Raw genomic sequence first — 13,934 nt, forward strand, 5'->3', positions numbered from 1 at the left:
AAAAATCCTTACGCCGAGTGGGGAACAAAAAAGATTTCATTCTAATAAGTACATAAACAGAGGCATGAAATCGGTACGTGAAGTATCAGTACCGCTTTATAAAGCCTTAGTAAGATCACACCTGGAAAACGGCCTCCAGTTTTGGTCACCACGTTACCAAAAATGTGAAAAAATTGTTGAGACTTTGGAAAAAGTGCAAAGAAGGGCAACTAAGATGATTAAAGTCCTGGAGACTAAAACATATGAAGAACAATTGCTGCATTTGGGTTTGGCTAGTCTAGAGGAAAAGAAGGACTGGGGGGAGATGATATGGTACCAATATTCCAGTATTTAAGGGGCTGCCACAAAGAAGAGGGGGTCAATTTATTTTCCAAAGCACCAGAGGGCAGAACAAGAAACAATGGGTGGAAACTAATCAAGGAGAGAAGCAACCTGGAATTGAGGAGAAACTTCCTAACAGTGAGGACAATTAACCAGTGTAACAGCTGGCCTCCAGAAGTTGTGGGTGCTTCATCACTGGGGGTTTTTAAGAAGAGACTGGATAGCTACCTGTCTGAAATGGTACAGGTAGGATCTCCTGCTTGAGCAGAGCTCCAAGGTCCCTTCCAGCTCTATTCTGATTCTAACAGGTACTCTGCCTCTTCTAGGGAAGACCTAACTAAACTTGAAGTACAGATAGTCCTTGACTTATAACCATTTGTTTGAAGGCTGGAGGCTAAAACATAAAACAAACGGTTGCAGGAACTGGGTATGTCTAGTTTAATGAAAAGAAGGACTAGGGGAGACATGATAGCAGTGTTTTAACATCTCAGGGGCTGTCCCAAAGAAGAGGGAGTCAAGCTATTCTCTAAAGCACCTGAGGGCAGGACAAGAAGCAATAGGTGGAAGCTAATCAAGGAGAAAAGAAACTTAGAACTAAGGAGAAATTCCCTGACAGATAGAACAATTAATCAGTGGAACGACTTGCCTCCAGAAGTTGTGAATGCTCCAACACTGGAAATTTTTAAGATGTTGGATAACCATTTGTCTGAAGTGATGCAGGCAGGGATGGGATCTACTTACCTTCACTACCGGTTCGCATCATGCCCGCCCACACGCTATGCTCACAGGCACTCTTCTGCGCATGCGCAGAAAAGTTTTGATGACGTTTGGGTCAGTAGGTGGAGCCTCCCACCGGTTTTGTTACTGGTTCTATAGAACCGGTCCAAACCAGGGGCAACCCACCACTGGATGTAGGGTTTCCTGCCTAAGCAGGGGGTTGGACTAGAAGACCTCCAAGGCCTCTCCAACTCTATTCCACTGGGTTGTGTTGAAATAGGCTCCCATTTTGTTACCTGCTCAGCTGGTTTTAGATTGAAGTGCATTTTTTGCACTGAAGAATCTCTAAATTAGATCTATTTAATTTTTTTTTTTCAACCAAAGTTTACAGCAGAAATGAACATATCAGAAATAGATATCGTATCAGTGAGAACTAGCACCATCTCAAGTGTATGATAATTGCCCTTGTTCTCTGGCACAATGTGAGTATGGAGGCGGGGAAGTGGGGAGAACTTTATCAATCCTATTTAAATGAAGCTATCGTGAAAGGTATTATTTAACTAAGGCACCATCTTTCTCTGAAACAGTGAAGTCAGGGGGTTGGGGACTGGAGGCTAAAACATATGAAGAACGGTTGCAGGAACTCGGTATGTCTAGTTTAATAAAAAGAAGGACTAGGGGAGACATGATAGCAGTGTTCCAATATCTCAGGGGCTGCCCCAAAGAAGAGGGAGTCAAGCTATTCTCTAAAGCACCTGAGGGCAGGACAAGAAGCAATAGGTGGAAGCTAATCAAGGAGAAAAGAAACTTAGAACTAAGGAGAAATTCCCTGACAGATAGAACAATTAATCAGTGGAACGACTTGCCTCCAGAAGTTGTGAATGCTCCAACACTGGAAATTTTTAAGATGTTGGATAACCATTTGTCTGAAGTGATGCAGGCAGGGATGGGATCTACTTACCTTCACTACCGGTTCGCATCATGCCCGCCCACACGCTATGCTCACAGGCACTCTTCTGCGCATGCGCAGAAAAGTTTTGATGACGTTTGGGTCAGTAGGTGGAGCCTCCCACCGGTTTTGTTACTGGTTCTATAGAACCGGTCCAAACCAGGGGCAACCCACCACTGGATGTAGGGTTTCCTGCCTAAGCAGGGGGTTGGACTAGAAGACCTCCAAGGCCTCTCCAACTCTATTCCACTGGGTTGTGTTGAAATAGGCTCCCATTTTGTTACCTGCTCAGCTGGTTTTAGATTGAAGTGCATTTTTTGCACTGAAGAATCTCTAAATTAGATCTATTTAATTTTTTTTTTTCAACCAAAGTTTACAGCAGAAATGAACATATCAGAAATAGATATCGTATCAGTGAGAACTAGCACCATCTCAAGTGTATGATAATTGCCCTTGTTCTCTGGCACAATGTGAGTATGGAGGCGGGGAAGTGGGGAGAACTTTATCAATCCTATTTAAATGAAGCTATCGTGAAAGGTATTATTTAACTAAGGCACCATCTTTCTCTGAAACAGTGAAGTCAGGGGGTTGGGGACTGGAGGCTAAAACATATGAAGAACGGTTGCAGGAACTCGGTATGTCTAGTTTAATAAAAAGAAGGACTAGGGGAGACATGATAGCAGTGTTCCAATATCTCAGGGGCTGCCCCAAAGAAGAGGGAGTCAAACTATTCTCCAAAGCACCTGAGGGTAGGACAAGAAGCAATGGGTGGAAACTCATCAAGGAAAGAAGCAACTTAGAACTAAGGAGAAATTTCCTGACAGTTAGAACAATTAATAAGTGGAACGACTTGCCTGCAGAAGTTGTGAATGCTCCAACACTGGAAATTTTTAAGAAAATGTTGGATAACCATCTGACTGAGATGGCGTAGGGTTTCCTGCTTGGGCAGGGGGTTGGACTAGAAGGCCTCCAAGGTCCCTTCCAACTCTGTTATTATATTATATTATATTATTAATAAACAAGATTACAGAAACAAAATCACAGTGCAAATTACCAAGAAAGAAAGTCCGAAGAGCCCATCACTCACTGTGGATGGAACAGCATTTAATTTATTGAAATTTGAATTACCGGGGGAAATTGGAAAAAGGGCGAAGAATTTACCTTGAATTTTGTTCTTACATTAGCTAGAGTGGGGTTTCTCCACCCTGGCAACTTTAAGATGTTTGGACTCCAGAATTTCTCAAGTAGCTACTGGCTGGGGAATTCTGGGAGTTGAAGTCTATGCATCCGAAAGTTTGCCAAGTTTGTGAAATGCGGCTCTAGATCAAGCAAACATCACAGATCCATCCATCCCTGTTCTTTATGAGATTATGGCCTTTGTATCTAGCAAGGAATTAATTGTTTTGTGTTAAAATGACAACAACTTGCCCTCCAGAAGTTGTGAGTGCTCCAACACTGGAAGTTTTTAAGAAGAGATTGGAAAACACTTTGTCTGAAGTGGTGTAGGGTTTCCTGCCTGAGCAAGGGGTTGGACTAGAAGACCTCTAAGGTCCCTTCCAACTCTGTTATTCTGTATTCTGACAAGACCAAGGGATTAAGGCAGTGGTGAAATTCAATTTTTTTTTACTACTGGTTCTGTAGGCGTGGCTTGGTGGACGTGGTGTGGTGTGGTGTGGTGTGTGTGGCAGGGGAAGAATACTGCAAAATCCCCATTCCCTCCCCACTCCTGGGGGAAGAATAGAATAGAATAGAATTTTATTGGCCAAGTGTGATTGGACACACAAGGAATTTGTCTTGGTGCATATGCTCTCAGTGTACATAAAAGAAAAGATACCTTCATCAAGGTACAACACTTACAACACTTAATGATGGTCATAGGGTACAAATTTAACACTTAATGATACAACGCTTAATGATAATGATAGGGTACAAATATGCAATCAGGAAACAATCAATATCAATATCAATATAAATCATAAGGATATTGCAAAATCTCCATTCCCACTCCATTCTGGGGCCAGCCAGAGGTGGTATTTGCCAGATCTCCGAACTGCTCAAAATTTCCACTACAGGTTCTCCAGAACCTGTTAAAACCTGCTGGATTTCACCCCTGGGTTAAGACAGCTCTGGTCCAGTTTAGCTCTAGATTATTGTTTGGTTATATTTTCCCCTGTAGCTCTATGTTTATGAACCTGAGGAACTTTAATATGATGGGGGAAACGTATTTTATCATATCTCTGCTAAATGATAAAGTTGATTGGATGCCTTGGGCTACTTATTCTTTGGCAGCATTGACACAATACAATCCATATGATTGTCCCAAAGGTGTTTTTTTCAGAAGGCGACTGGGCTGTTTGACCTTGAGGGGCCGGGGTGGGCATGTTTTAGCCTCCAGTCCCCTGATCATCTTTGTTGATCTTCTCTGCACTCTTTCTAGAGTCTCAACATCTTTTTTACATCGTGGCGACCAAAACTGGATGCAATATTCCAAGTGTGGCCTTACCAAAGCATTATAAAGTGGCACTAACACTTCACGTGAACTTGATTCTATCCCTCTGTTTATGCAGCCCAGAACTGTCTTGGCTTTTTTAGCAGCTGCTGCACACTGCTGGCTCATATCTAAATGGTTATCCACTAGGACTCCAAGATCCCTCTCACAGTTACTACTATTGAGCAAGGTACCACATATCCAGTACCTGTGCATTTTGGGGGTTTTTTTTGCCTAAATGTAGAACCTTACTTTTTTCACTGTTGAATTTCATTTTTAGTGCCCAATGTTCAAGTCTGTCAAGATCCTTCTGTAACTTGAGCCTATCTTCTGGATGTTGGCTATTCCTGCCAGCTTGGTGTCATCTGCAAATCTGATGAGTTCCCCATCTATCCCTTTGTCCAAGTCATTGATGAAGATGTTGAAGAGTACTGGGCCTAAAACAGAACCTTGGGGTATTCCACTGCATACTTCCCTCCATGTGGATGTAGTTCCATTGAGGATTATACGTTGAGTGCAGTTGATCAGCCAGTTACGAATCCATCTGATGGTGGTACTGTCTAACCCACATTTTTCTACTTTATCTAGTAATAGGTTATGGTCTACTTTATCAAATGCTTTACTGAAGTCCAAGTAAATTAAATCGACAGCATTCCTCTGGTCCACATGCTGTTGAGTATTTTTACAGTGGATCCAGCCTGTGTTGACATCTTCCCTGAACTGTTTATCATGATTCCAAAATCTCTTTCTTCAAAACTCAGCAAAACAAGAAGGGAAACCACAAAAGGCCCACAATTTTCAAGAAAAACTGCAATATCTTTAAGGGGGGTGGAAAACGAAAGAGGAGAAGGAAGTTTCAACAGTTCATTTAGTGATCATTGTGATATCACTGAAAAAAGTGACTTATTTTCAGCAGCTTTAATGGCTGCCTCTTTGCCGCCAGAAGAAAGGGCTTCTCCTGGATCAACCAGAGACTTTGTAATGTCCCTGGGATCGACAGGATGTGCCCTCCTCTATCACCATCTCTACGGGACGGTGAGGTCCAAAACAGACCGTCCAGCGGTGAAGATATCAACGGCAATCTTGGAGCTTCAAGATCGCCTGTTGTATCGTCGCAACGCCAGCTCCACCCTCCTTGGCCGTTTTTCACACTTATGAGTGTTGCAGTTTTCCCCTGGTCACATGATCAAAATTTAGACGCTTGGCAACTGACTCGTATTTATGACAGTTGGGGTGTCCTAGGGTCCTGTGATCCCCTTTTGCGACCTTCTGACAAGCAAAATTAAGGGAGAAGCCAGATTCACTCAACAACTGTCTGGCTAACTTAACCACTGCAGTGATTTATTTAACAACTATGGCAAGAAAAGTCGTAAAACGAGACAAAATTCACTTAACAACTGTCTTGCTTAGCAACAGAAATTATGGCCTTCATTGTGGTTGTTAAGTTGAGTCCTACCTGCACAGGGAGTTGTTCTTAAGTGAGTTTGCCCCCCATTTGACGATGTTTCTTGCCACCGTTGTTAAGTGAATCACTGCAGTCGTTAAGTTAGTCACACGGTTGTAAATTGAATCTGGCTCCCCACCCCCAATTGACCTTGCTTGTCAGAAGGTCGCAAAAGATTATCACACAACCCCGGGACACTGCAATCGTCATCCAAATTTTGATCACGTGACCACGAGGATTCTACAATGGTCGTTAAGTGTGAAAAACAGTCATAAGTTGCTTTTTCCAGCGCCGTCGCAACTTTGAACGGTCACTAAATGAACCGTTGTAAGTCGAGGACTACCTGCAATGTGTTCCAGTAACTGTAAAACAGTAACTGCATCTGACCTCCTTTGCAAACAGGAGATGTTAGCTTTGACTTACCTGGCATTTTGCTGGACGGAGAAGAACTGGGTTGAGTGTGGTGAGGTGACCCATGGGACAGTAAGAGGTTCATGGTGTGAGGCTGACCCGTGCTGTAGGCATCCATGGCGAGTTTTTGCCGAAAAGCTTCTTCTTTCCTCCGGTTTGCAAACCAGTTGTAGACGCGGACTTCCGTGACCAGATTTGAACCCAAGCCGTGTGCTTTAGAGGGCGACACACCCCGCTGGAGGCATTCTGCCCTAGAGGAGAAAATTAAGAAAATTCCTAGAAAAGGGTTTGTTTGGACCCAGGGGTGAAATGTAAAATTTGTTACTACCGGTTCTATGGGCGTGGCTTGGTGGTGGTGGGGTCATGTGACTGGGTGGGCGTGGCCAACTTTTTTTTAAAGCATTTTTTCTACAATCTCTTCGGTTGAAAAAGTTGTAGAAAAAATGCTTTTAAAAGGCTCCTCTGATGATCCCAGCTGAGTTGCCTGATCGTCAGAGGTTTTTCTTTTAAAAGCATTGGGGTTTTTTTGCCTTTAAAAGAAACAAAAGCCTCTGATGATCAGGCAACTCAGCTGGGATCGTCAGAGGAGCCTTTTAAAAGCATTTTTTCTACAACCTCTTCGGCCCAAGAGGTTGTAGAAAAAATGCTTTGAAAAGGCTCTGACGATCCCAGCTGAGCCGCACGATCATTAGAGGCTTTTTTTTTTTTACTTTTAAAACCATTTTTTCGGCTGAAGAAAAAAATGCTTTTAAAAGTAAAAAAAACCAAACTTCTGGTAATTGCGTGGCTCAGCTGGGCATGGGGGGAGGGGGGACAGGGATTTTTGCTACCGGTTCTCCGAACCACCTGCCACCATCGCTACCAGATCGGGTGATCTGGTCTGAACCGGGAGCATTTCACCCCTGGTTTGGATCCTGATGTTGGACTAACACAGGAGGAGAACTTACTAAGAACATTTACCAGGCTAAAAAAATTGGTCCGGCTAGCTCAATATTGTTATTCTGATTTGACGCAACTCTCTATGATTTTTTGGCCAAAAAAAAGAAAGTTCTAAAAAAAAATGTAGGCATTGAATTAGGAATTATTTGTATGCAAAGATATGCCTTGCCCCTAAGGTCCTGTCCTCACATCACCAGGACTGAAATAATAGAATTCAGTAACTTATTTTTACATGTTGTGCCCTCATGATACTGGTTTGGTCTCATCCTCAGTTCATAGCCGAAGCAGATGGGCTGACATTTATTTTATTTAAATATGTAAATCATGGTACCTCATTAAAGCACAGCTCTCAAGATTTATTCTACTTATTTATTTTTATCCAAACTTTATTATTTTATAAGTAACTCAAGGGTGGCGAACATGTCTAAAACTCCTTGCTTTGCCTATTTTCCGCACAACAACAATCCTGTGAGGTGGGTTGGGCTGAGAGAGGTACTGGCCCTAAGTCACCTAGCTGGCTTTCATGCCTAAGGCGGGACTAGAACTCACCACCTCCTGGCGATTGGCTCAAAGTCACGCAACTGGATTTCAAGTCTAAGGCGGGGCTAGAACTCACTGTCTCCTGATGATTGGCCCAAAGTCACCCAACTGGCTTTCATGCCTAAGGCGGGATTAGAACTCGCCATCTCCTGGTGATTTACAAGGGTGATTTGTAAAAAGTAATTTATGATCAGTCCTGGCACTTACAACTATGAGTAAGTGCTAGGTTTTTGGCAAAACTGTCAAAAAACACACTCATGGGACCATGGGACCATGCAAACATTCATAAATGTGGATGTTTTGCCAGTGTCCAAAATTCAGTACCCTGACCATGGAAGGGGCCCGACTGGCTGAACTTTGGAACCAGGTCCTAAGTACCCCTAAAGTAGATCCATCATGACTTCAAACGGTTGTCAAAAACCTGTACTCAAAGCCTGCACTGATTATGACCATCACATTGAACAAACTCAACCAGAGAAGCAATGATTCTCTCAGTCTTGTTACGTTTCCAATGGAGACAACAATACATGGATGTCAGGAAAATGCCAGGTAGGCTAGAAGGAGGAGTCAAGTGAGGGCTTAGCTTAGAATCCTTGGACAGCCGCAAGTGACATAAACTTGACCTCCTTCAAGAACCATGAAGCCTATCTGGTCATTCCCCGGTGGAAGGCAAGCAGCTTGGGGGGGGAATTCTTGTAACATAGGTAGAAACCAATAAGAGTTGTTAACTTCAGTTATTTGTGAATGGCTCTGGTTGCTTGCGCCTGGCATTGGGGTAGTGTTATACTTTCCTCAGGGGCAGGTTCAGTCCCAAATTGTGCAGGCCTCTTTTACACACGTACACAAAGAGAGGGAGAAGAAAGAAAGGAGAGAGAGAGAAAGAAGAGAGAGAAAAAGAGATGAGAGAAAGGAGAGAGAGAAGAGAGAAAGAGGAGAGAGAGGAGAGAGAAAGGAGAGAAGAGAAGGAGAGAGAGAAGAGAGAAGAGAGGAGAAGAGAGAAGAGAGAGAGAGAAGAAGAGAGAGAGAGAAAGGAGAGAGAAGAGAGAAGAGAGGAGAGAAGGAGAAAGGAGAGAAAGAGAAGACAGAAAGAGGAGAGAAGAGAGGAGAAGAAGAGAAGAAGAGAGAGAGAGAGGAGAAGAGAAGAGAAGAGAGAGAGAGAAGAGAAGAAGAAAGAGGAAAGAAGAAGAGAGAGAGGAGAGAGAAGAGGAGAAGAGAGAAGAGGAGAAAGAGAGAAGAAGAGAGAGAGAGAGAGAGACAGAGGAGAGAGAAGAGAGAGAAGAGGAGAAAGAGAAAAAGGAGAGAGAAGAGAGAGAGAAAGGAGAGAGAGATGAGAGAAGAGAGAAGAAAGAGAGAGAGAGAGAAAGAGGAGAGAGAGAAGAAAGAAAGGAGAGAAGAAGAGAGAAGAGAGAGAGAGAAAAGGAGAAAGAGAGAGAGAGAGAGAGAAGAGAGAGAAGAGAGAGAAGAGAGAAGAGAAGAAGAGAGAAGAGAGAAGAGAGAGAAGAGAGAAGAAAGAGGAGAAAGAAGAGAAAGAGAAAGGAGAGAGAGAGAAAGGAGAGAAGAGAAGAAGAGAGAGAAGAGGAGAGAGAGAGAAGAGAGGAGAAAGAAGAGAAGAGAAGAGAAGAGAGAGGAGAGAAGAGGAGAAAAGAGCAGAGAGAGAAGAAGAGAGAAGAGAAGAGAAAGGAGAAAGGAGAGAAGAGGAGAGAGAGAAGAAGAAGGAGAGAAGAGAGAAAGAGGAGAAAGAGGAGAGAGAAAGGAGAGAAGACAGAAAGAGAGAGAAGAGAGAAAGGAGAGAAAGAGGAGAGAGAAAGGAGAGAAGACAGAAAGAGAGAGCAGAGAGAAAGGAGAGAAAGAGGAGAGAAGAGAGAGGAGAAGAGAGAGAAGAGAGAAAGGAGAGAGAGAGAGGAGAAAGAGAGAGAGATTTGTTTGCTTAGTTAGATGGTGAGGATAGCAAGGTTTTTTTTCCTCTTTGACCCAGAACATGCCAGCTCCCTCACACAATAGGGATTTTGGGTTTGGAACAACAAAAGCTCCCTTCTCTGCCAACAAGCTGTGGGTTTATTTGATGCAGCAGCAGCAGAAGAAGGGAGAATTATTCTCTTTTGTCCAGCACTTTTTACCTGTTGCATTCCTCTACCAAGGCTTCCCTCTCTTCCTTGCTGGGGTTCTTTTGCCGGTCGTAGGCCTGGTACAAGATCTGCTGGGAAGCAGGGCCCCACTTAAAGCGGTTGCGTCTCATCTTCTTGCTGGGTGTTTCGGCACAAGAGTCGTCTATCTGGCCCACACCCTGGCTTTGCTGGTTAAATTCTGGAAAGAGAAACAGCAGCTGATCTTGACTGCCTTTTTCTGTCATATTTCCAGAACCCTGGACTGTCTGGTTGAATTCTGAAAGAGAAAGGAGTAGATTTTTTTGATTGGGCCTGCCGGTAGGGTTGTGTAACACACACACACACACACCTGTAGGAAGAGAGTCAGTTGACTTTAAGGAATGTCTCAGGGCACGAGAACCTGGTTTCTTTGCCTGCCTGGCTGGATCAACCATCTGCTAGGCCAGGGGTCCCCAATACCTGGGCCGCAATTCACTACCATGGCCTATTTTGGAACCAGGCTGCACAAGTAACAAGCCGGTGCACACACGTGCGGCTCGACTTGCACTTGAGTAAGTCAAGATAGGTGTGTGTGCATAGGTGTGCATGGCGGCCAACCACTCATGTGGCCTAGTTCCAGGAGTGGGCTGCTGGGGGTTCGGGAGAACCTCTAGTAAGATTCTGTGCAGTTTGGAGAACCCCCAAATCCCACTCCTGTCTGGCCCCGCCCACCCCTCCCCTCCTCTCCCCTCCCCTCCCAAGAGTCCCCATGCGGCCCGTTTTGGATGCAGGGCGTGCGCAGAGGCTGGGGAGGGCAAAAATTGTGCCTATCGGAAGTTCAGGAAGGCTGGAAACGAGGCCTGTTTCCGGCCTCCAAAGAGTCTCCGGAGCCTGAGGAGGCTATTTTCACCCTCCCGGAGGCTCAAAAAAAGCCTCCGGAGCCCATGCAGGGCAAAAATGCACACACACACACACACACCGCCGTGGTGCAGGAAACTGACTAGGCCACGCCCACCATGGTCATGCCCACCCAGCAACCGGACAGAGAACTCCTTGCTAACAATTTTGAAGCCCACCCCTGCGTGTGTGGCTCAACTTGCACGAGTAATGGGCCGGCACGCATGCACACGCCTGTGCAGCTCAACTTGCGCAAGTCAGGCTACGTGTGCATAGGTATGCATGGCGGCCTAGTGTTATACTTTCCTCAGGGGCAGGTTCAGTCCCAAATTGTGCAGGCCTCTTTTACACATGTACACAAAGAGAGGAGAAGAAGAGAGAAGAGAGAGAGAAGAAGAGAAAAGAGATGAGAGAAAGGAGAGAGAGAGAGAAAGAGGAGAGAGAGAGAGAAAGGAGAGAAGAGAAGGAGAGAGAGAAGAGAGAAGAGAGGAGAAGAGAGAAGAGAGAGAGAGAAGAAGAGAGAGAGAGAAAGGAGAGAGAAGAGAGAAGAGAGGAGAGAAGGAGAAAGGAGAGAAAGGGAAGAGAGAAAGAGGGGAGAAGAGAGAAAGAGGAGAGAGAAGAGAGAAAGAGGAGAAAGAGGAGAGAGAAAGAGAGAAGAGAGAGAAGAGAGAAGAAGAGAAGAAGAGAGAGAGAGAGAAGAGAGAAGAGAGAAAGGAGAGAAGAGGAGAGAGAAAGAGGAGAAAAGAGAGAAGAAAGAGAGAAGAAAGAGAGAGAGAGAGAGACAGAGGAGAGAGAAAGAGAAGAGAGAAAGAGGAGAAAAGAGAGAAAAAGGAGAGAGAGAGAGAGAGAAAGGAGAGAGAGAGGAGAGAAGAGAGAAGAAGAGAGAGAGAGAGAGAAGAAGAGAGAGAGGGAGAAGAAAGAAAGGAGAGAGAGAGAAAGAAGAGAGAGAAAAAGAGATGAGAGAAAGGAGAGAGAGAGAAGAAGAGAAGAGAGAGAGAGAGAAGGAGAGAAGAGAGAAGAGGAGAAAGAGAGAGAAAGGAGAAGAGAGAGAGAGGAGAGAAGAAGAGAGAAAGAGAGGAGAGAAAGAGAGAGAAGAGGAGAAGAGAGAGAAGAGAAAAGAGAGAGAAGAAGAGAGAAAGAGGAAAGATAAGAGAAAGAGAGAGAGGAGAGAGAAAGAGGAAAGATAAGAGAAAGAGGAGAGAGAGAAGAGAAGAAGAGAAGAAGAAGAGAGAGAAGAGAAAGAGAAGAGAAAGGAGAGAAGAGGAGAGAGAAAGAGAAGAAGAAGAAGGAGAGAGAGAGACAGAGGAGAGAGAGAGAGAAAGAGAAAAAGGAGAGAGAGAGAGAAAGGAGAGAGAGAGAAAGGAGAGGAGAAGAAGAGAGAGAGAGAGAAGAAGAGAGAAGAAGAGAGAGAAGAAAGAGGAGAGAAGAAAAGAGAAGAGAGAGAGAGAGAAAAGAGAGAGAAAAGAGCAGAGAGAAAGAGAGAGAGAGAGAGAGAAGGAGAAAGAGAGAAGAGGAGAGAGAGAGAGAAGAGGAGAAGAGAGAAGAGAAGAGAGAGAAAGAGAAGAAGAGAGAGAAGAGAGAAAGAGGAGAAAGAGGAGAGAGAAAGGAGAGAAGAAAGAAAGAGAGAGCAGAGAGAAAGGAGAGAAAGAGGAGAGAAGAGAGAGGAGAAAAGAAAGAGAGAGAGATTTGTTTGCTTAGTTAGATGGTGAGGATAGCAAGGTTTTTTTTCCTCTTTGACCCAGAACATGCCAGCCCCCTCACACAATAGGGATTTTGGGTTTGGAACAACAAAAGCTCCCTTCTCTGCCAACAAGCTGTGCGTTTATTTGATGCAGCAGCAGCAGCAGCAGAAGAAGAAGAAGGGAGAATTATTCTCTTTTGTCCAGCACTTTTTACCTGTTGCATTCCTCTACCAAGGCTTCCCTCTCTTCCTTGCTGGGGTTCTTTTGCCGGTCGTAGGCCTGGTACAAGATCTGCTGGGAAGCAGGGCCCCACTTAAAGCGGTTGCGTCTCATCTTCTTGCTGGGTGTTTCGGCACAAGAGTCGTCTATCTGGCCCACACCCTGGCTTTGCTGGTTAAATTCTGGAAAGAGAAACAGCAGCTGATCTTGACTGCCTTTTTCTGTCATATTTCCAGAACCCTGGACTGTCTGGTTGAATTCTGAAAGAGAAAGGAGTAGATTTTTTTGATTGGGCCTGCCGGTAGGGTTGTGTAACACACACACACACACCTGTAGGAAGAGAGTCAGTTGACTTTAAGGAATGTCTCAGGGCACGAGAACCTGGTTTCTTTGCCTGCCTGGCTGGATCAACCATCTGCTAGGCCAGGGGTCCCCAATACCTGGGCCGCAGTTCACTACCATGGCCTATTTTGGAACCAGGCTGCACAAGTAACAAGCCGGTGCACACACGTGCGGCTCGACTTGCACTTGCGTAAGTCAAGATAGGTGTGTGTGCATTGGAGTGGCGGCCTACCACTCGTGTGGCCTAGTTCCAGGAGTGGGCTGCTGGGGGTTTGGGAGAACCTCTAGTAAGATTCTGTGCAGTTCGGAGAACCCCCAATTCCCACTCCTGTCTGGCCCCGCCCATCCCTCCCCTCCTCTCCCCTCCCCTCCCAAGAGTCCCCATGCGGCCCGTTTTGGATGCAGGGAGTGCGCAGAGGCTGGGGAGGGCAAAAATTGGGCCTATCGGAAGTTCAGGAAGGCTGGAAACGAGGCCTGTTTCCGGCCTCCAAAGAATCTCCGGAGCCTGAGGAGGCTATTTTCACCCTCCCGGAGGCTCAAAAAAAGCCTCCGGAGCCCATGCAGAGCAAAAATGCACACACACACACACACACCGCCGTGGTGCAGGAGACTGACTAGGCTACGCCCACCATGGTCATGCCCACCCAGCAACCGGACAGAGAACTCCTTGCTAACAATTTTGAAGCCCACCCCTGCGTGTGCGGCTCAACTTGCACGAGCAATGGGCCGGCACGCATGGACACGCCTGTGCAGCTCAACTTGCACAAGTCAAGCTATGTGTGCATAGGCGTGCATGGCGGCCTACCGCTTGTGCGGCCTACTTCCCCTTCCCCCCTCTCACCAGCCGGGCTGTGAAGCCGCAAAGGTTGTGGACCGCAGCTCTGGCTGCTTTTCTCACACC

At 45.4% G+C, this 13,934-nt stretch overlaps 1 protein-coding gene across 1 annotated transcript in view; it reads right to left on the reverse strand.

The window, feature by feature from the left end:
* Positions 1-13,934, reverse strand: part of HNF1B (HNF1 homeobox B) — a 121,806-nt gene that overhangs the window by 63,043 nt on the left and 44,829 nt on the right. The window contains exons 3-4 of the mRNA XM_058163867.1: positions 12,687-12,951; positions 6,343-6,581 (exon numbers count right to left, since the gene is read on the reverse strand). Coding sequence (XP_058019850.1) covers positions 6,343-6,581; positions 12,687-12,951 — 504 coding nt within the window. The remainder of the gene's footprint in view (positions 1-6,342; positions 6,582-12,686; positions 12,952-13,934) is intronic.

The sequence above is a fragment of the Ahaetulla prasina genome, chromosome 1 (genome assembly GCF_028640845.1).
Source record: "Ahaetulla prasina isolate Xishuangbanna chromosome 1, ASM2864084v1, whole genome shotgun sequence".
Taxonomy (NCBI): Eukaryota; Metazoa; Chordata; class Lepidosauria; order Squamata; family Colubridae; genus Ahaetulla; species Ahaetulla prasina.